At 45.6% G+C, this 23,117-nt stretch overlaps 2 protein-coding genes across 2 annotated transcripts; both read right to left on the reverse strand.

Annotated features, from left to right (window-relative positions):
- Positions 1 to 602: 602 nt before the first annotated feature.
- LOC146189055 (uncharacterized) lies at positions 603 to 2,648 on the reverse strand. The gene has a single exon (XM_084605169.1). The coding sequence runs from the start codon at positions 2,577 to 2,579 to the stop codon at positions 603 to 605; it is 1,977 nt and encodes a 658-aa protein (XP_084461295.1). The 5' UTR covers positions 2,580 to 2,648.
- A 3,687-nt stretch (positions 2,649 to 6,335) lies between these two features.
- On the reverse strand, positions 6,336 to 22,473 carry LOC146189056 (uncharacterized). The gene is made up of 5 exons (XM_084605170.1): positions 22,351 to 22,473; positions 21,462 to 21,613; positions 20,273 to 20,337; positions 12,292 to 12,369; positions 6,336 to 6,472 (listed from the first exon to the last, which is right to left on the reverse strand). The coding sequence occupies exons 1-5, from the start codon at positions 22,471 to 22,473 to the stop codon at positions 6,336 to 6,338; spliced, it is 555 nt and encodes a 184-aa protein (XP_084461296.1).
- Between the last annotated feature and the right edge of the window lie 644 nt (positions 22,474 to 23,117).

Genomic DNA, 23,117 nt, shown 5'->3' on the forward strand with positions numbered 1-23,117 from the left:
ACAGAGCAAGTGTGACAGATACTGCGCCTTTCCCTTCCTATGAACCAACCAACCAACCTCGTAACTTTCATTCTGCTAAATTTGGTCATTGAGAAACTACCACGGAGCTTTGCAGAGACTAGTAATAAGAAATAATAATTTGTTCACAGGAAAGGAAAGGTGCCGTATCTTTCACACTTGTTCTGTGGACACCTGTACCCCACCGTAAGGGAAGGGAAGGAGGTGGAAGTGAAAGCGGAAAGAGAGAATGGGTACCGCAGTAGAGTTCTCTTGAGTAATTTTGATCACCTTAGGCGTATTCGACGTGCACTGACATCACAGAGCACATGGGCGTTTTTTCGTTTCACCTCCATCAAAACGTAGCCGCATTGGGCGGGATCGAACTCGGGTACTCCGGCACAGTAGTCAGGCGTCTTAGCGCTGCACCATCGCCGCTTTTTTTTTTCTTTATTGCCTGGTCCTGACACGAGAACCAAATATACAAAAAATCACTCAAATGCTATTTACAGATGCTATTTAAATGGATGGATGGATAAAACTTTATTTGAGCAAAGGAGTTTAGGACTTGCAGATCCCTGGGCCCCCGCACGGCCCCACTGTACTCAAGCGTTCATGCCCCGAAGGTCCATTACGCTGGTAGCCCGGCTTGTGACAGTTTCCTGATCAGCCGGGTCCGTAGAGCGCAGCAGGGCCTCCCAGTCCTCCCAGGTGATAAGGTGCTCCAGGCCCCGCGGGGGAGGGTCCGCCGGGCAGAGTGTTAAGATGTGAAGGGCGTTAGCGTGTAATTCGGGACAGAGGGTGCATGCGGGTGTAGGATAGAGGGGATGATAGTAAGAAAGAGATTGAGGGGATGGGAAGGTGTGCGTTTGGAGACGTCTCCAAATAGTGGCACGTCTATTGTCTAGGGATGAGTGAGGCGGAGGGTATAGCTGCCGAGTGGCTCTGTAGGCCTCGGTCAGCTCGCTGAAAGTGTGCATGCGTTCCCTCGTCAATCCCAGGTCGGAGGCTTCCTGTGCCCGGTGTATGGTACCTCGGGCTAAAAAGTTGGCAGCCTCGTTGCCAGGGTTCCCGGAGTGTGCCGGCACCCAAATCAGCTCCACTTGGCGGGACGGGTTTTGCGCAGCAGACGAGCTTAGAATGTCAAAGGCTGGACTATGGACTCTGCCTCGCGCAAAATTTTGAATGGCAGTTTTGGAGTCACTGAGAATGTAATTTGCTTTCGTATGCGTTATGGCGGCAGCTATTGAAGCTTCCTCGGCTTCTTCAGAGGTGAGGTTTGGTAGAAGTGGCAGCTTAAAAAGTGGGGAGAAAGAGGAGTTTACTGCTGCAGCCGCGGCGCTTATGCCTGTGCATGCTGCATCCACCCATGCGGTTTCGGAGTCGGAGCCGTACTGTCGGTGGAGTGCCTTAGCACGGGCTATACGGCGCTGTTCATGGAGATGGGGATGCATATTTCGGGGAAGGGGCTTAATAATAAGCTCCTTGTGAATATGCTTGGGTATAGGGAAGAGGTCTGGGTCATTTGCGGGTATCCTGACTCCGAGATGAGAGAGTATGTGGCGACCCGTTGATGTGCGTGTGAGTCGTATGTATTGGGCATGTTTGTGGGCTTCAATGAGCTCCTCAATGCTATTGTGTATGCCTAGGGCTGCAAGGCGTTCGTTAGGCGTGTTGCAGGGTAGTTTGAGTGCGGTCTTATAGGCTTTGCGAATGAGTATATTTAAAGCGTTGATGTCGTGTTTTGCAAGTGAGAGGCAGGGAGTTGTGTAGAGCACCCGACTAAGGACAAAGGCTTGAATGAGGCGACATAAATCGCGTTCTTTCATTCCCCTGTGCCTTACTGTTACTCTCCTAATGAGGTGCGATATGGTACCAGTAATCTGCTGGAGTTTCTTGAGTGTGATGGTGTTTTTCGCATTGGATTGGATGTGGAGTCCTAGTATCCTGAGGTTGGGAACCTCAGGGACGGGCCGGTCTTCAATGGTGACTGAAATCGGGGCACACGGAGAGTTTCGTGGATGGATGATGAGGAGCTCTGACTTCTCCGCAGAGCATGATAGCCCTATGCTGCTTGCGTGAGTTTGGGTGGTGGTAGCTGCTGTTTGTAGGGCTTCCTCTATTTCTCCGTCGTTGCCATGTGTGGTCCATATGGTTATGTCGTCAGCATATAGTGTGTGGCGTAGGTGTGGGATGGTGTTCAATTTGCTAGCAAGGGGTATGAGGGTGATATTGAAGAGGAGAGGCGATAGTACAGACCCCTGTGGGGTGCCTACACTTTTGAGGGTGAATTTCTCTGAGGTTAGGGGGCCAAAATGGATTTCAGCTGTTCTATCTGATAAGAAGGCCTTGATGTATGAGTACGTGCGTTCTCCAACATTGAGGGAGGAGAGTGCACTAACGATCGCTAAGTGGTGGATGCGATCGAAGGCTTTGGAGAGATCTAAAGCGAGAACTGCTTTGGTGTGTCCTGGTGTGAGGGGGTTGTAAATGTCGTTCGTTAACTGCAGCATAGCGTCCTGAGCCGACAGGTGCGGACGAAAGCCGACCATGCTGTGCGGATACAAGTCGTTGTCAGCCATATGGCGGGCAAGTCTGTTTTGAATAACATGCTCGAAGAGCTTTCCGAGGCATGATGTCAGGGAAATGGGGCGAAGGTTCTGTAGCGTGAGGGGTTTGTTTGGCTTGGGAATGAAGACGATTTTGCCATGCCGCCATGATTGGGGCAGAGTGCCTTCGTTCCAGCATTTGTTGAAGTAATCCGTAATCTGCACGATAGAATTATCGTCCAAGTTACGGAGAAGGGAATTTGTGATTTGATCTGCCCCTGGAGCAGAATTTGTTCGTAGCGCAAGAAGTGCCGCTCGGACTTCTGCCACCGTGATTTCTTCGTCTAATGTTGGGTTCGGGCATCCGTTGTAACATGGGAGAGCGGTAGGAGTGCCCGGAGACGTGTATGTGATTTTGAGGGTGTCGATTAGGATATCTGTGTCATCTATGTTTTTATGAATGAGGCGAGTAACATGGTGTTGCGTGGCAGATTTTGTTCGTGTTGAATCTATGAGGTGGCGAAGGAGTTGCCAGGCTTTTTTGGAGGATAGTTTGCCAGACATGCTGTCACAGATCTGGTTCCAATTGGAGCGGCAGAGGTCTTCAGAGTGCTGTTGGATTTGTGCTTGAAGTGCTGAGAGACGCTTCTTTAGCGTTCTGTTCAGTTTTTGGCTTTTCCATCGCTCTAAGAGGCTATGGTGAGCTTCCCAGAGGTGAGCGAGGCGGCTGTCAAGGGTAGGAATCTCCCCTTTTGTCTCAATGTATCGGAGGTGGGTCTGGAGATCCTGTGTGAGCGAGTTCATCCAGGCCTCTATGTCAGTGATGGGCTCTGACTCACGTGATTGCCGGGTAGCCCTGAAGTGGTCCCAGTTGATGAGTTTGTGTGTGGTGTAGGCTTTGCGCTTTTGTTGAAAGGGGATGGAGGCGAGAGTGATGTAGTGGTCGCTGCCTAATGTATGTTGAGTTCTGTCCCATGTCACATTTGTTAAACAGCGGCTGAATACGAGGTCGGGGCTGGTGTCGACACATACACTATTGCCAATTCTCGTGGGTGTGTTGAAGTTGTTGTGGACGGAAAAATTAAGGTTTTGAAGAAGGGTCCATAATTTGCGGCCTCTGTGTGTGGTTTTCATGTAGCCCCAGTCTGTGTGGGGACTGTTAAAGTACCCCCAATGAGTAGAGGGTGCTTACCCGCCAATTTATATATACTCTTTAGGAGAGATTCTAGCGAGGCAATGGGTAATGAGTGTGAATGGTATATGTTGGCGACGTAGATGGATGGGAGAGAGTGGGTAGAGTGTATGATTTCTGTAACTACGCATGGGGCATCTGCAGCTACCTGGTGTGTGATATAGGTGAGACTACGGTGTATAAATGTGGCAGCGCGCGGTGCGTCTGTGGAGTCGGAATATATGGGAGTGTAGCCGGGGATGTGGGATTTCGTCCCGGCTTCTTGTAAGAGGAGAATTTGAGGGGTGGGGAGGAAAGTAGGAAGAAGAAGCTGAAATGGTGCTCGCTTGCCGCGAAAGCCACGGCAGTTTCATGTCAGAATGTTCAGGGAATCAAGTCGGACCCGCCCCGCCATGTTGAAGCGTTGGGGGTTTTAAAACGGGAGCAGCAGAGGCGTCTGCTGGCCGTGCAGCCTCTCCTATCTGAGGTGGGGGTAGGGGAGCTGCATGAAGTGCGGTGGTCTGCATGACTACCAGTTTCTGAAACATTGCCTCCATGTTTCAGAAACTGGTAGTCATGCAGACCACCGCACTTCATGCAGCTCCCCTACCCCCACATATGACACGCTAAAATTCACGCATACACAACAAAGGTCCTAGCCTTGAGAGCCACTCAGGAGGTTCTGCTGTATCTTTCTGGATTGCCAAATACCTGTCCACGCTTTCCCTAAAATAAATTCTGGCAGGCCGTGCATCTTTATCGCAGTGGTAACCCGCCCTTCTTGAGCGCCATATACAGTGAAGGCCCATGAGCATAATTAAATCAAATGGTACCCCATCCTCACTTTCAACGCATAAGTACCGAATGCCATGCGGGTCTAGCGGAAAATCTTTCATGAATGTTCTTTGCAATACGTCCCAAAAGTATACTCCTTCCAAACAGTGTAAAAAAACATGGTCTATGGTTTCTGGCTTCCTGCATATTAATCAGTGTGATCCCCAGGGTATGAATAATCCCTTTTTGTCCAAAAATGTTTTCACCGGCAAGGTTCCGGTGTGCAATTTAAAAAAGAAGGTTTTTGCTCCTGGCGTCACCTGCATTCTTTTTAGCCTTTTTAAAACATCTGCACCTGGGCCTCCATCGTACATCGCTTCACCATCGCCACGGGGTGGGCAAACAGTAGCAGTTATAAATGTTTATTGAATCATAGTATTTTGGGTCATGAAAGTCATGGGCCCCTCTGTCCCCACTACACTCAAACGTTCATGTTCCTGGGGTCCATAATATCGGCAGCCCGGTTCGGAGTGGTGGTTGTTATTGTTGTGGTTGTAGGAAGAAAGAAAAGGAAATACACGGGCCAGCTTCTGGCTTTGTAGCTGAGCCACCTCCGTTGCCTCGTGCAGACAGAAGAGAAAACAGAGAAGAAAGGAAAAAGAAGAGGAAGAGAAAGACGAGCGTCTAAACAGTGGTCGTCCACCACCTAAGCGGTGGCGGGTGCAATGACGGCCTACAACCGATAAAATTCAATGGCTGGTTAGCCCCTGCCGCAAGCGGCGTTGACCTACTGTCCCAACTAGGGTGCCTCGATGTAGCGCTATGGCGGCGCTGGCGTTGAGGCCCCCTAGTCCCAGCCCGGTAGGGCCAGGAATTACCACCCTTCTCCTTTCCCGGTTTGGAGTGGTCTGTGCGGTGTCAGCGCACGTTAAAGATCCCCAGGTGGTCGAAATTAATCCGCAGTCCTCCACTACGGCCCCCCTTTCTCTCTATCCACTTTCACCCCCACCCTCATCCCTTCCCTTACGGCGCGGTTCAGGTGTCCACAGAGCAAGTGTGACAGATACTGCGCCTTTCCCTTCCTGTGAACCAACCAACCAACCAACTACCATCGGACTAGGTCCTCAGAACCTAGTCCGATGCTAGTGTGCTAAAGTGCTGCAGACCTCGCGGAGAAGGAAGGCTACCATCGAAACGCAGCCAAGCTTTCGCGTTCTTGCGCTGCAGGTTCTGCAGTTCTCTTGGAATTTTTCAGACTTCAGTTGATCGATTACCTCTCTTTAATCACTGTCTAAACATTCCATCTATGTCCAGTTGGTGACTGATTGGTTACATTACCGATATATCTAAGAGGCCCGCCAATTGATGACATCACCGATAAAAGGTGGCGGCCCTCATGTAAATCACTAGCAACCCAATTGATGATTCATTGCTGATGTCACTGATATATCCAACTGATGATTGATGGGTGGCATGACTTTTAAATCCAAGATGTCGGCCTATGATGGCAAATGATTGATAACGTCGTTAATCACATCTAGCAAGCCAAAGACCTTACGCAAGTTACCTCAACGTCTTTCAGACGATGGCGGCGTCTTTTTTGTGCTTGCTTGAAATATAAAATCAAACGTCACATATTTTTATTGTACAGTGTCCATATTGCTTCGCATAGCACATTGCAGCTATCTTGTAGCCGATAAGCGAGCAGTCATACCCCTCCCTCCCCCTTCGCACACTAATTTGCCAAGCTGGAACACAAAGCAGACACAACTTTTTTTTAATTTCTTTGAGGGAATCTTTTATTGATTTCGTGTATTTCTCCTCTGTATCAGTATTCGGAGTGACTAGTAGTCTCCCTCGCCATCGAAACAGAGGTCTCTGCTGTGCTGTGGTACCTCTGCGCCGCAGACGTCTACAAAATGGTCGATGCAAACTTGGGGAACTGAATCCTTGAGTGCCGTTACGACCCACAGGATGCATTCTGAATAATCAGAGTGAAACAAACCATGGTAAAGATCACTAAACGCCTACCCATGCTCTTAGCCTTTTCTTGCAAATCATTCATCAAGACGTAGTCGCAGATGAAAATGCATTCTATTCTGAGCACCAAAGTCACAGCCAACATTATACATTGTGCGAATATAAGTGCACAGTCAGATGTAAGCTCCATGCATTTGTGATCTTTAAATTTCACATTGACCCGTCAGGACACTTATAACAGAGGAAGCTGGACGAATGGTGGCGCTCGAACATTCCAAACAATGCTCAGTAAACTTAATTCTGGAGATTCAAACGTAGCCCCAACAACTCATTTACAAGCACTCAATGCAAGGCTTTGCACTCAGTCGCGTCGCGTCCTGAGAGGTGTGACTGCGCGCCTCGTACAGCGGCCCATCACCCTGAGCACCACCATGAAAGAGTGAATAGAGTTTGTCTCCCACGCATGGCGCCGCAGCACAGTTTTCTGGTACTACAGGAGGGCTGTATGTGTTCTACTAGAATCTCGGGATTAGTGCAGTGTTTTGTAATAAAGCTTACTTTGCAATAAACGCTTAAGCTCTTAATTACCAGAGTTTTCTTTGTTCTGAGCGACAGCGCAGCTGCTCAGTGAACTCTGGTGCTGCCCCTCTACTTGTTCTGGCCAAAGCCCATGGTATATGGGTGAGATACCAAAGAGCACGCTATTAAATGCAATTGCGCGATAACGGAATTCCAGTATGAACATCGAAATTTCGAATAGAAACAAAAGAGAAATACGATACAACAGCTGACTACAGGAATGTATTACGAATATATACACAATTCTGCTGTTATGACAGAACAAAAAAAAAAAACATTTTTTTTGCCACCCTCGTCATATGTCTGTGATGAGTGTCAACTCGACGTTCTCGGTTTGGATATAGGAACAAGCGTAATTCTGTACTAAAACGTCAAGAGCGGTTGAATTGTTTAATCTACGGTTAGTGCCTTTCTGTGTCAAAAAGGTGCAACATCCTATGCAACTTGATGTCTCGTTATTATGAAAAATATGGTAGACTATGTGGAAACATCTCTGACGATAAAGCAGTACAACTGAGCTCGCGTTTCTAAACAGTAGACTGTTTTAGAAACATAAGACAAAAAAAAAAAACTTGAGAGAGCAAGCTGCATTATCTCTCATGTGATGGAAAACCATATAAACACTTCATTCTTGGAGTATTTGTGAAAACCAAATAGCTTAAAGCTGAGAAACTATTCGCAAATTTCACGTAGAGTAATGACGCCACGCAGCCGCCTCCGGTGCCGCCCTTGACATGATACCTAGCGAATGGCACCTCCTTAAGCAGCTTTTTGCGGCGTCTTCTCCCCACTTACATATGCGTCTAGTTAGGTCTAGAAATTCTTGTAGCGTTTATAGGTGCCTTTTTCTCGCATTCATGGCAAGAATATAATAATACCCAGTCGGAAAAGAGTACAGAAACTTTTGTGATGTTACGACAGAATTTCTGTGCGGTGTTTGACGGGAAACCTGTTGTGACAACAGAACATTCTGTGGTAACATCAGAAATTTCTGTAGTTACAACAGAAAAGTGCTACAGAACTACAGACAACAAAAATATACAACAGAAACACTACAGAACTACAGAAAAGTCTGATGGTTACGACAGAACTACAGGATATTTTGTCGTATTTTTGACACAGTTCTGTAGTTTTTTTCGACTGGGTAAAATTGTTTCCACTGGGGCTTGTGGAGCACAAATTACGGAAGAAAGCATAAATGCATTCACATTTTCTATGCGCCTCAATGTTCGAACTATCCGCTGAAAGGCAGGATACGATCTAGCGTTGCCGGTAGCTTATATGTCAATGAACAAGACTATAATCAAGTTAAAATTTATACGGCACAATTAAGCTCTCCTTTAAGGTTAAGACGCCAAAGTGTAAGCTGCCAGCCCATATATAAAGCCATGTTTTATTAGTGCAGTTTTAGCCGGCCTGCGTAGTCCAGGTGTAACGTGAATGCCATGGTCCTGGCAGGTTAATTCTAATATTACCCTCCCATATAAGGAGAGATTCGATTCGGCAGCTCCTGCCAAACAGGATGCCAGGACACTCTACGTACAGTTTAGGCTAGTCCATTTATGGTGCTAGCTGCCACCGAGCAGCGCGAAGCTCTTGATTTTTCGCTCACAAGGCCAGACACTATCAGGCGTCGGAAGGCCACACATGCCTGATTTTCAGTCAACGGGGCCGATAATCCTAACACGTTAATATCTCTCTAAGAGCAAGTCGGTTGCTACCCATGAAAAGCGTCTTGATAGAACTTGGCTAATGGAGAAACACTTCCCTAATTACAGTACGAGCGGTGTAGTTTATTCATAGTTCCAGATATTCCGCGGTGCTCCAAATACACAGCGCTACCAAAATTTGCAAGGGAAAGCGCGCGATCGGGAAGTGACAGTTTGGAATGCACATCGCTTCTGCAATACGTCATATTGACCAACAGAAGTTTCGAGCCATTCGTGAAGGTAATATTTTTTAGGGCGACTAGTTGAGGGTACACACACACCGCACATGTTTTGATACATCAAGAACGTTTCATGCCCGATACAGTGTGAAGAGTGCTTTCAATCAGTAGCTGACCGATACACGCTACATTCAGAGCTTGCACTGAACATTGTAGGGACGTGGAGTTAAACCGTACACCCACAGCCCATTTGCGCCGTCCCAAAGCTATAAGCCTTATGCAAACGTACTCTCATCTGGCGGAGGAAAACCGGAACTGGTAAGCGGCTCAATGTTAGAGGATTGCGGTGACAGGATTGCCTTTTGAGGAACGAATGAGCGGCTTTCTCTGTTTGGTTATAGCCTTTTTTTTTAAGGATTAAGCGATAAATAATAACCGACAAGTCATCAATGTACGTATCACTGTTTTTTTGTTTGCGAGCGGCGTTGCAGTCAGGCTATTGTGCATCCAAAACGCAATCGGAGAGGCACAGCGGGGGCGAAGAAATTTACAACGGTGCCATTCGTTCAAGACGAGCAAGTGAACTGGGCATAAATATATTTTTTGTTTTGAAATATCGGACGGCACTTTTCTTCAATCGCTGGTGGCTGTTCGTTTGTATTCGCGTCGAAAATCATATCGTTGAGGCCTGCATTGCGCTGATAACGCCGTATCGCAATCACAAATAGTTTTAAATAGATTTTACGTGGTTTAGCATTAGATTTTCGAGTCTAATCATCGGTGCCGTTTCAGCGAATGATAGGTCCACCTTTTAGTTTAAAATCAAACGCATTTAACTAATTACAGGTGACGAAATAAGAACAACAATTAGGTTAGCGCATTCGTACTCGCTATAAGCAATCCAGCTAGATGTGGCTTGACGTTGAACGATTAGCCCAATTTAGTAGAATGGAATCATAATTACATCGTCATTATCAGCAGATGATTATACTCACTACAGGGCGAAGACCTCTCCCATATTCCTCCAATTAACCCAGTGCTGTGCTAACTGCATCCACTTCATCCCTGCGAGCTTCTTAACCTCATCAACCCACCTTAGTTTCTGCCGCCCCCTGCTACGCTTTCCTTCCCTTAGAATCCAGTTTGTTAACCTAATTGATTATTCTCTCTTCTCACTACATGTGCTGCCCATGCCCAGTTTTCCTTCTTAATTTCCACTAGAATGTCGGTAACTTGAGTTATTTCCCTGACCCACACTACACGCTTCCTATCTCTTAACGTTACCCCTAACATCTTTTCTTCCATACCCCTCTGCGTTGTCCGCAACGTAAGTAGAACCTTCTTCGTTAGCCTCCACATTTCAGCCCCATAGGCGAGTACAGGTAAGATACAACTTTTCTATACCTTCCTTTTTGAGCTATACCGGTAAGCTGCTAGTCACAATTTGTTTATTTATTGTACCTCAAAGGCCCCTACTATGGAGTGCATTTATCCCAATCTTATTCTCCTGGTTATTTCTCTTTAATGGTCCGGATCTGCGGTTACTACCTGTCCTAAGTAGACATATTCGCCTACAACTTCCAGTATTTCGCTACGTAACGTAAATTGCTGTCCCATCCCAAGGCTATTGAACATTATCTTCTGGATATTGAATTTTATGCCTACCTTTCTTCGTTTTGGGTCTAGGTCATCAATCATTCATTGCAATTCATCATCCCCTTAGTTAATTAGCAAGGCATTATCAGCGAATCGCAGATTACTGAGGTATTCTCTATCCCCCCTTATTCCTAACTGTTCCCATTCCATCTCTCAATACTTGCTGTGAACAGTACTGAGGCGATCCTGTCTCCTTGCCTAAGACCTATATTTATGGGAGTTTTGTTATTTTCTTCATGCAGAACAACGGTTGCTGTGCAGCCACTATATATATTCCAGTAATTTCACATACGGCTCGTGTACACCCTGAATACACAATGCCTGCATGACTGCCGATGTTTCTACTGAGTCAAATGCTTTTTCGGAATCAATCAATGCTATGTGTAAGTGTTTGTTCTATTCTGAGCATTTTTCTATCATGTAATTGATGGCAAGGATATGATCGATAGTAGAGTACCCTTTCCTAAAACCTTGTATGATTATTTGCTTGATTAAAGTGTAAGGTTGGCCTGATTCGGTTAGCGATTAGGCAGATCAATAGGCAGGCAAACTACTCGCACAAATCTTTATGTTTAACACACTGAGAGACCCTAATTATTCAAAAAACTAAGTTGTCAATGACATCCTCTCCGTTACTTTGTGGCCGATGTCTCAAAGCGGCTCGCAAAGCAATGTATGAGATCGCATGTCAATGCAATATCCTACTGGCGGGAAGGAACAGACCTCTATATAGTGCGCTAATATATCATGGAGAAATAAATCAAGCCTAAATGCAGTGCTTATGAATAAACGACCTTGCCAGTAACAAGCCCCCTAAGGCGTCACAAGCATTATTTTCAATTATCTACAACTCTAACTATTAGGTTATTATACTCGCTTCCAATAAAACCAGAAATAACATTTTCTTTCTTCAGTGCCTTTTCTGTCGATGCGTGAAAGCTGTGTAAAACACACCTTTTCACTTTCATGCCACGTCGCGTGAAAAATTATACCGATTATGCCCCTCCGTCGTCACGTTCGTGCAATTCGCAGCGTGCTCAAGACGTCCCGTTTCTCTCATAAGGTTTGAAATCCCAGAGCGACTCTGGAATCAGGTTGCAGAAAAAGGCTGATTTGGAGAGTTCGAAATTTTCGCTCTACATTGCATATTACATGGGTGTCTTGTGTTTTACCCGCATCAAAGCAAGGCTACCTTGGCTACCACGGAGCCTGGGATTTCCAGCTCACTAGCAAAACCCTAAGCAATGAAGGCACTTCAATATAAAAGACAGCGTTGGACGAATCAGCTGATACATATTTTTCAAGATTAAACGTTGAAAACCACAGTGCATTTTTTGTGTAAATAATACCAAGCTGTATTGTTTCTCTTCATTCGCAACTTCCAGCCCGCAGAAGTAAATAAACATCTTTGTTGCATAGTAGAGAGAGATAGGACGGAAAGTAGACTTCTACTGGAAGACCAGTAACAGTTGTTGTAACTAAATAGGTCACTTGTTTTTTAAATCTTGCCTGATATTCCCTGTGATACATTTTCAGTCCACAATGATAAGCCGTAATGATAACCATTGGAAAGTGTCTTGAAAAACACACATTAGAACAACCAAAAACAGCCTTATGGCAATCTTCCCAGATTCATCGCTTTTGATTTCGAGCAGACAATACCTATTTCTAGAACGCGTTTTTACAGAATGCCTTACGCTCTCCTTCATATTCAATGTTCAACAGGAGGCAGTTGAGGTCTGAGTAGTAATATTGACCTTGGCCCACTGTAGGATCTGCAAAGATAAATATGAAACACAAATCATGGTATATTTATTGCAACTGCTAAAAATAATTAATGCCCTAATGTTCCTACTTAGCATTAGTGTATCATTTCTGATCATTATCGTTTGCGTAAATGCACTTTTCTATTTGACTAGCTTATTCCACCCTAATTTTTGCTTCTAATATATATCGCAAGGACATTACCTTACACTCGCAAGATATTAAAGTCTCTGCAATACCGCCCCGTTATGGTTGTTGTTACAAGCCCTACCTTAAGCAAAGAATGAGAATGTACCTGGGTTGTCATGGGTAACGTATCTGAGTCGATATTAAATAGCCCAAGGTTTGATCCCTACCTCATTCTGCTTGCTGAAATGAACTTCCCGAGTTTTCCAGCTCCTGCCAATCCGGCCACCTCGCGTGGGATTGCGGCACAACCCACCGATCAGCCATTGCCCGGCCACACCTCTGTCAAAGGCATGCTAGTAATGTTTCGCACAGAGCGGCAACAACGTCGACACCGAATTTCCTCAATAATGCCGCATTTAACGCTTTCGTATATAAATATCTTATCGAAATGATGTGGACAATGATGATATATAATTGCGAATTATAGTTGTTATAACTTTACTAGGAGATAAACTAGCAGTCTTCCAGAGACCTCTACGCTGTTGGCATTAACCGCGTGATACAAGTTCATTCGCTATGAATTTCTCCGTCCGCGTGAGGAAATATTATGTCTTAAACGACTGCTATCCCTACCGCATGCGAAAAGAGGAGAGTTGACAGCAAAAGACTCAAATAGGCGTATCATAGAAACAACCCGGGCTTCAACCATTCCAGCAGCTGCAGTTTATACCCTCTGTTGTCCTCTAAATAAAACTAGTTAGAACAGGTCTGTGACACCAACAATCTCCGCTCAATTATATGTTGCGGCCATCCACAGCTCCAGCATTCATGTTTCCTTAACGAAGATCAGGGAAACGTAGCTCCAGAATACTTCCTTATACAATACGTACCTCGCACTTAATGAAGTAATAGCAGCAACAGCACAGCTTATAAAATATATTTTTGTTTAGGTAGGACCCCCCCCCCCCCCCCCCCCCAATTACGCAGTGGGGCCTTTCCTTTGTGGCGGCGTTTTGGCCGTGGGTGCGGGTGCCACTTTAATGCAGCGTTATCATGTAAGCAAACAGCGGGCAGGCACTACTGCCGCTGCTGCTGCTCAGCGCACCTTCGATGTAATTATTAGCAGGCCCTCAGATGCACCGCTGGCTGCATTTTTGCCTGGAATATTCCCTTTAGTGAGTTATAAAAGCCAGGAACGTACAATTGGACACACGTGCATGGTGCAATTAACATTTCTCGCACCAGTATATCTAAAAAGCAAAATAACCCTCAAGCTTTGGCAGAATGCCGAATTAGGACGCCGGGACTGAATTAATTTTTGTTTTGTTCTAGGCCAGCAGCCGCCAAGCGACGCCAAAAAGTAGAACTGCTGCTTAACGATTAGCAGGCCCGCCTTTAAGGCAAATCGACCTACTTTTCTGGCTTAATGTTGTGCACTTTTTGTCACCTGCCAAAGATCGCAGGTGGCCGATGGAGACATGAATGAGACCCACTCCGCTTCTAAGAGGAAGCGAAGACCGGAAGGTGGCTTCTATGAAAGGTATCAAAAATAATGTGGTAACAGTTGCTGAGCATAATTTCCAAGTGAAATTTACAAACTATAAATTACAGTATAAAAGTGATTGTAAAATAAATATCACTGAAAAAAAAAATTTACGTGGTGGGAATAAATTATAATTTTGCCCCTAAGTAAATTTTTTCTCACTACGAGTATTTATTATACTATGCTCTAAGTTATTTGTAATCTGGATTAAAGGATTTCTACATAAGGCTGAATCAATGTTAAGAATTTCTTAGATAAGAAAAATAGGAGGACGCTTAAGCTTCGCTTAAGTGCTGACGCGATAGCGATGTTTATTATTATTTTTAACAACGCGTTTAACAACAGAGCCTAGCGAAATTTCAACATCTTTTACAATAATAAATTGGTTCACAGGAAAGGAAAGGCCAGTATCTGTCAAACTTCTTTCTGTGGACACCAGAACCGCGCCGCAAGGGAAACGAGGAAAATTGTAGTGAAAGGGGAAAGAGAGAAAGAGGAGCTGTAGTTGAGGGTTACGGGGTAATTTCGGCCAGCTGGTGATTTTTAGCATGCATAATGATAATAATAGCAGCAATTGATTCACAGCAAAGCAAAGGTGCAGTATCAGTCACACTTGTACTGTGAACTGATTTATTTATAGGAAGGGAACGGAGCGGTAACTGTCTCACTTGTTTTCTGCGGACTGATTTATTTATAGGAAGGGAAAGGCGCGGTAACTGTCTCACTTGTTTTCTGTGGACACCGCAACCGAGCAGTAAGGAAGGGAGGAAGGTGGGAGTGAAAGTGGAAAGGGAGAAAGAGGAGCTGTAGTGGAGGGCTACGGAGTAATTTCGAACACCTGGGGATCTTTAACGTGCGCTGACATCGCACAGCACACGGACGCCTCTTCGTTTCGCCTCCATAGAAACGCAGCCGCCGAGGTCGGGTTCGAACCCGGGTACTCCGGCACAGTAGTCGGGCGTCGTACCACTGCACCACCCCCGCGGGGCTTGTTTTCTGCGGACACTTCAACCGCGCCATAAGGGAAGAGAGGAAGGTGGGCGTTAAAGTGGAAAGAGAGAAAGGGGAGCCGTAGTGGAGGGTTTCGGAGTAATTTCGACCACCTGGGGATCTTTAACGTGCGCTGACATCGCACAGCACACGGACGCCTCTTCGTTTCGCCTCCATCGAAACGCAGCCGCCGAGGTCGGGTTCGAACCCGGGTACAACGGCATAGTAGCCGGGCGTCTTAACACTGCACCACCCCGGCGGGGCACCTGACCCGCGCCGTAAGGGAAGGGAGGAAGGTGGGAGTGAACTTGGAAAGAGAGGAGGAGCCGTATTGGGGAGCGCTACGAAGTAAGTTCGACCACCTGGAGATCTTTAACGTGCACTGACATCGCGCAGCACACGGACGCCCTCTGTTTCGCCTCTATCGAAACGCCGGCGGCTGCGTTTCGATGGAGGCGCAATAAAGGAAGGCACAGTGTCTGTCTTGTCTTGGCGCACCTAGACTTAAGGTTTGATTTGGATTGGTTTGTGGGGTTTAACTTCTCAAAGGGACTCAGGCTATGAGAGACGCCGTTGTGGAGGACTCCGGAAATTTCGACCACCTGAGGTTCTTTAACGTGCACTGACATCGCACAGCACATGGGCGCCTTGCTTTTCGACTCTGTCGAAAAGGGGTATACGGCAGCTCGAATCCCTACCTCAAACTCGCATCCAATTGGAATACAAGGTGGACGTTAAATTAGAAGTGAATTTTCACGAACCACCCTGAACGTTGCGCAGAGAAAGTTTGCGTGCCAATTCTGATAGCAAATCTCATGCCTATTTTTTCCCCGCCACATTTTTTCTCAGAACCAGAGTGTTTCACATAAGGACTTTAAAATCTTTCAAAACTACTGGGCCAAGTGGCGACGAATCCGAATACACATTCTCAATCCGCTTCGCCACTTACGTCCTTTTTGCACTTCGCACAAGCGGAGACAGTGACAGCGACGCTTTTTGGACCGGACACGCTGTTTTTGCGTCTCCGCATAGAAAAGTCTTCCTTGTTGTGCAAGTTAGCCCTCAAGCAGAGAAAACAAACTGGCACTCTATGAATTCGGGAGGAAAGCTCTCTCACTATATTTAGCTGTAATAAACAATATATACTTTCGTCAACTGTGCGTTTTGTGCTGTAGTGTAGCTTTCGGTACCCTACTGAAATGCTCAATTGGTCAAACAGAGGATGCACATTTCCTTAATTACGTGGACCCAAGACAGTCTCGTGAAAGGTCATCAATTTCAATTCACTTGTCCTTATATAAAGTTTCAGTCGTATTTGGCTTCCAAGATGACATGAACAGCGCGTGCTCGTCCAGCAGGCCATCGATTTATTAGGCGCCTAAGTGTTGCGCCTGAATAAAGTCTTCTACTACTATCTCCCGTATATGTATACACATATACTCCTTGTTTCCCTCGGTTTTAACAGGGGGGGGGGGGGGGTGAGGGGGGGATTTAGGCAAGAACGTTTAAAGTATTCTTCGATATTTATTACGGCATACATTATCGTAATATATTAACGCCGACTAAGTCAAGGAATTATATTGTTAGTGTAACAAAACGTTGTTGCCTGAGATCAACTTATTGGGTTTATATTTTGATCCCGCGAGCTTAGACGACCCATATCTATTACAGGCTGCGCAGAAACGCGGTTATAAAATTGAACATTTTATTTTTGTTTATTTCCAATGACATCTCCAATGCGTAGTTGTCCATTGGATGAATACGCATGCTTACTGAGCAACATGCGTAGTACTATTCCAGGGGGATATGAAAATACGCTACATATTTGAACGGAAAAAATTACGACTCTTCTAAGAAAAGTCGAATATATACTTTTGAATGCATCCCATGAGTTCCTGAAAGAGATGCGGAAATTATTATGCTAACAGTGATCCCGCTTCCTGCAACATGAGTTCATTAATGGCTTCTTCTGGACGTCACGTTGCGTGCTCACACCACTATTTTATACTTAATTTTGTAATTTCGATCATTTGGTTGGCATATCCTCACCACGCGTGCACCTGTTCAGCGGAAATCTGTCCGCAAATACACTTGCTGAGCAAGGTAACCACCAATGCTCAAGCGTCCCCCTGTGAACATTTTTCATAAATCTGTCTCTCCTTCTGTTTTAGCCTCGTCTACGTATCTTGGAGCAGTAGGTAAGGAACCGTTGTCTTGTAATCATGCATGTCCAAACGTGGTGTAGTACTTTCTTCTCCCATTAGTTGTAAAGGCCACCAAAGCACTTCTCGAATGCTTTTTTTACAGTGCTGGTAAAATTGCTTTTGAGCGTAAACTTCAATCACTCCTGCATTCGATCGTCTAAAGCCCGATCCTATGCATGCGCAAGCTGATAACAGAGTGCAATCTCTAATATATCTGCCTGTTTTTGACTACTCTTTGTAGTTGCTTTTCCAGATTTTGTTTCCCTCCTAATTATCCCCAATATTTTTTTTTGTGTTCAAAAGAGTCTTAGTTCTAGTCTAGCTCTAATAATCACTATTATCATGGCAGCTGCTAACACCGCTAGTACTGATTTCCGCAGTGGCTGTGATTGCGTCTATCAACATTTACTGCGCTATTACAAATACTCTTATTATATCGCAAGTAATTGCTGTGATACATTTCCTACTCGTCTCTCATCGTCTCGTATCTGCACCTCCTCTCGAACGTTTTGCCGAACACGAACTCCTTCTTAATACCGACAAAAGTGTTTTTCGCGTTCCATCCTTAGCATTCGTCGGACATCTCGTCGACACCAACGGTATAAAACCGCTTCCAGACAAAGTCAAAGCAATCATGAATTTCTCCCGCCCACACTCACTGCGGCAGCCACGGCGTTTCTTTCTTCGATGCTGTGCTCTGCTTCGTCCACTCAAAAATTTACTTTGGCTGGTCAAACAAAAGGTACCCGTTCTCACGTAGATCGACGCTGACAATGCTGCATTTCTTGACATCAAGAAGCGTTTCGCTTTCGCCACTCTTTTCGTTCACCCGGCCCATTATGCACATAAGGGCCTCATGGTCGATGCTTCAGGCTGCACCGTTGGCACCGTCCTGAAGCACTTTCTTAAAGGTTAATGATGTCCTCTGGCAATTTTCTCTAAGAAGCTCTCAACCTCCGAACAGCGGTACATTGCTTTCGACTGTGAGCTGCTCGCGGCAAACTTCGCCGTGAAATACTTCAGTCCTTCTCTTGGAAGGCCGCCATTTTGTAATCTTACTGACCACAAAACATTCACGATCGCTTTTTTGTCATCTAAGACCAGCTACTCACCCAGGGAGAGTCGGCATTTCGCTTTCCTAGCTAACTTTTATACCCACATACGACACACCAAAGGCGTTCATAACTTTCCTGCAGACACCATCAGCCGTGTATCTGCCTAAAAACGCTTACTTTCAGTTTGCAAAATCTGGCTCATCTTCAAGAACCCAATGAAGAACTGCAAGCACTCTTTTCATCACGTTGTTCATACTTGTACTTACGCCTGTACGTTTTCTAGACGTTCATCTTATGGCGTCGACATTATTTGCGATGCGAACCCTGTCACTGGACGCACACGCCCTTATATTCCCTTGCCGTTACGCCCCGCCCTTTTCAATAATCTTCTCTGCCTTTCTCATACCGGTATTCGTGCATCTTATTACCTAATTCCAGAGCGTTTTGTCTGGCGTGGTCTCAACGCTGACGTTCGTAATTGGGCTTGGCTGAGCCTTGCCTGTGAGCAGTGCAAGATTGATTTCACACTATAATCCCCCTGGAAAATTTTCATCCGCCGGACTCCCGGTTGTCTGTTATTCAAATTGAATGCGTAGGGCCATTTTCATCATCGCACGGTTGCCGTTATATACTAACCATAATTAACCGGTTTACGCACTGGCTTGAAGCCACCCCTATACCTGACATCAACGCGGTAACAGTTGCCTCCGCACTCATTTCCACGTGGATCGCGCGTTTTGGCATGCCAGCAGATATCATCACCGACAGAGGCCACCAGATGGAGTCCTCACTCTTCGCCAGTTTTACTCAGCTTCTCTCCATCACTCGACTCAAGACTGCACTTTACCATCCGCAGGCCAATGGATTTGTCGAGAGGCTACACCGTCAGCTGAAGGTTTCGCTCATGGCATGCGCCCTCCGCGAGCACTGGGCCACTTCCTTGCCAATCGTCCTTTTAGAAATTAGTACTGCCATAAACGAAGACCTCGGATGTGCGGCTTCTCATTTCGTCTATGGCACATCGTTGCATCTACCAGCAGAATTTGTGTGCCCCCCTGCCAAGAGCGCCATCTGTTCTGCCATACCTTACATTGAACGGCTAACTAACCTCCTGTCCCTTATCTCCGCCCCTAGGTCACGCGCTCACCAGCACAAGTCGATCTTGTCCACCACGCTTTAAAAGACAGCGCCTACGTTTTCGTACGAGTGGATTGCGCCTGCCACCCACATCAGACCTCTATACTGGACCCCATCTCGTCGTCGCGCTGGGCGACAAAACATACCCTGCTCGTCAACGGTCGCAACACCGTTGTATCCCTCGACTGCCTAAAGCCTGCAGATTTCAACAACACCACGTCGCCTTCACAAGCGGTCCTCTCTCCTTTTTCCGTTTTTCTCCAACGAAGAATCTCCAGCTTTCCCTCCGACGGAAGACCGTTCACTTGTACGACTTCATCTCCTGATGGGGAGGCACTGTCGGGGTGCGGTTTGCGCCGCGCGCTAGGAGGTGAAGTGTGGTGGAAGAAGAAAGGGGAACAGACGCGCAGCAGATGGAAGAAATCAGTTTTGCTTGCAGCGCTTATAAAACCAACATCTTCTTTCACATTACAATTAGTATTATTAATATACCTAAGACTATTATTGTTAATTAACTTATTTATGGTTGTCTAAGAAATTGAAATGAATGTAGGTGAGGTGGGTTATTTTAATTTTTTGTGAAGAGCAAAGTTCCGCCAGCCATTTTTCTCTCTTTATTAGCAAGAAGCTTGCTACTACATATGTGTGTTTTTTTACTGTGATGTCGTGCTATTCGCTATCAGAATTCTAGTTTTCAGTGTCGGTTTGCCAACTAAGATTTTTGAAAGCTTCACCACCCCTCTTCGATGGCGAGCAGCTCCGCCAATGCAGTGCAGCACTGCATGCGCTGGTTAAACCAAATAAATGAAGCAGCGAAATACCAATTTCTCTTCGTCAATGCAATGTTTAAACTTACCGCCGGGTGTAGTAAACGTAAAGGCTCCTTTCTCGCCGGCCTTGACATAAAACGGCACTTCATGCCTGCACAAAAATAAAAAGGACGCACTGTTAAAACTGTGTATGCCAGTTCCTACTTTTTACAACCTGTACCCTAAGTGAATGTATTTGTTAAAGCACCAAAATTACATTACGACTCTTTATTGTGCCCATTCACAATCTAGCTGGATTTATTACCGCAACGCATCTTCTCGATGATACACGCGTAATATTTGTGTGGAAAAAAAGAAGGTTACAATATCAATGTCAAACAACGCACTGCATTTGGAAGTAATGATACATTACTAGAACGCTTGCTGAATAATGAGCTCTTCTGATTTTATGTATTCTGAATTTATTCCCATTAATTAGGTGCCACTACTTATACCGCTGGCGTTTAACACTGCAGAATGCGAAACCTAATAAGCCCGCGCCCCGAAAAACTTTAACTCTGGATCTGGTAATCGCGAGAACACTAATAAAAGTAAAGAAAATCAGCTTTTCAAAAAATGGTGAATGACCACTTTTCTGGAAATCTGTGTGACTGGAAATCACGAGTGATGAGCGTAGGCGTGAAAATCTAGAGAGCCTTGCACAATTCCGAGCTCTAAGCGGACTGAGAAACTATCCACGTTCTGGATAGTATACCTGTCCACATGGAAGCAGCGATGACTGAACCGCCAGTTAGAGAGAACGCAACTCTTATGCCGGAAATAAAAAAATATTCTTCATTCCAAGGAACCACACTATAATCTGTGCTCCAGTTTCCAGATGTATATTTTCTCTTAATACAGAACTGCTACAGATATGAAACGCACTTTGTTTGAGAGTTTTCCCGCAACACTTTCTATGTGACAGTGGATACGTGCAAATTTTTTCCACTTTAATTATTTTATTTGTTACTAGAAGCAGCTATCTGGAAGGATCACGAACTATTATTGTGATGATCATAATATAATGTGTCTCATAGTAGCGCTGGCTCTGGAAAATCTAGCGACAATAAGTGTCATTAAATTCTTCAAAGACAAACTTCACCTAGAAGCAACCATTGCTTGTCGCTATTTCTCCGGATTTGAATGAACTTCTTAACACATAGTTCATATGGTACAAATCTTTCGCGCAGGTCAAGTTGTCTAGGATTCAAAATGGCCGAAAAAAAACACTCTTACTTGGGCGAATGCTCCGTTTCTGGGAAAAGCCACACGAATGTTGCACTCTGTGTAACCGGGTCGATTTCTGTTCGGTTTGCCGCAATGCACTCAAGCATTGCACCAGTCTCAGGGTCCCATATGGCCACTCCGCCCGGGAAATGCTCGAAAGCCTGTGACAAAAGAAACACAAAATAAAAGTGGGCGCACAATTTCCGGTCACGGCAGGACACTCCTTTATTCTAGGGAACATTAGCCTGTGCAGATACTATTCCTTGCTACTATCAATATACTGTTATTGAAACCTCGATTGCAATCCAAGAGACATGTTGCGGCACGAATATTTGGAGTGCTGGCTTTTTTTACCAGGCAAACTTGGACTAAGTAAAGGAAAAATAGCTACAGTGGGAAGCTCTTAGGACTTGGAGCTACCCTGCCATTCCTGTACAAAGAAAGCAGTGGTTACGTACCCCGCCTATTTGTTCACTACACCTAAGGTACTGTAAACTGTTCAGATTTACTCAGTCTTTTTAAACCACTCGGCCCCTCTTCAACAACTCTCGGCTGCATGACAGCCATGTGGAATGACTATGAAATAAACTTCAACCGACGAGCTGCTCTAAAAACTCTGCCTACACTTGGATGAATAGCAAACCCTTCGATCGCGATGCTTTTTACCAGCACCGTAGCCTCCATCGCCAAAAGTGACTGGTGAATAAAAATACGTCAGACGTGTCTACGAAAATCTACAACGTGTCTATCAAACGACGCTGGCTGATAGACTTGTTTCCAACTGCAGTGTGCAAATTTCAGGAAACGTTGGTGAAGTGAAGCGGAGCTAAGCATTTTCAGCCTCAATTATCAGCATTCCCGCCTTCTTCTACTGGGAATTAAGCTAAGAAGTACTCACAGTAAAGCTGTCCACGGCGTCTCTGTGCAGCTTCTGAGGCCCTCGAGGAGGGCCTAATTTGGCCTCAACCGATGAAGCGGCACACAAGATGGCCAACAGGACCACAAAGAGAGCATACATCATCATGACTTGCCAGGGGTCCGCGCTGCACAGCTATGAGCTCGATGTAAGGAGAGCACGCACGATGTCCTAATGCGCAGGTTCTGCGCATCCAACCGCAACATATAGCATGTACGGCGAAAGTTCTAACTTCAGAACGTTTGGACGCTGAATATTGCAAAACGACAGTCAATCATTAGACACGAGGACCGATCGAGGTCTTGCTACAGACAACTAAAGCTGTGCAAAATTTGGCAAGTATCGATTCCTCTATAAATCAAGATGTGGTGGTAGAGCAGGCAATTTAGCCTTTTTCAATTTGTGACGCTCTGACACCGGTAACACAGACATGCGAAGGCAACAGCGCTCTGGCAGAAATTCGGCACCTGTCTTGTCACAGACTCCCACATAATTACTTGTCTCCATTACAAGCTTGGCACCTGATGCTCACGTGCTCACATGTTCCTTTAGTTAAGCCTCTGTAGCAATGTTAACACCCTTGCACTAGCTTTGGGCGGCATTTTCAGAGAGAGTTAATTAGAAGTCAGTAATAGGCAAGCCAGCGTCCATTATTAAGCCGTGTGTCAGTTATATTCGAAATTCAATAGCTTGATCATATAGGACCTCAAAGCACATTTCTCTTACATATCCAGGTGCTGACGCACGGA

Source organism: Amblyomma maculatum, chromosome 5 (genome assembly GCF_055883805.1).
Source record: "Amblyomma maculatum isolate TAMU_Amacu chromosome 5, ASM5588380v1, whole genome shotgun sequence".
Taxonomy (NCBI): domain Eukaryota; kingdom Metazoa; phylum Arthropoda; class Arachnida; order Ixodida; family Ixodidae; genus Amblyomma; species Amblyomma maculatum.

Coding starts and splice junctions, on each gene's coding strand:
- LOC146189055 (XM_084605169.1), bottom strand. CDS start 2,579: ATGGCTGACAACGACTTGTATCCGCACAGCATGGTCGGCTTTCGTCCG.
- LOC146189056 (XM_084605170.1), bottom strand. CDS start 22,473: ATGATGTATGCTCTCTTTGTGGTCCTGTTGGCCATCTTGTGTGCCGCT. Junction 21,614..22,350: donor ACGCCGTGGACAGCTTTACT/GTGAGTACTTCT, acceptor CTTTTGTCACAG/GCTTTCGAGCATTTCCCGGG. Junction 20,338..21,461: donor GAAACGGAGCATTCGCCCAA/GTAAGAGTGTTT, acceptor ATTTTTGTGCAG/GCATGAAGTGCCGTTTTATG.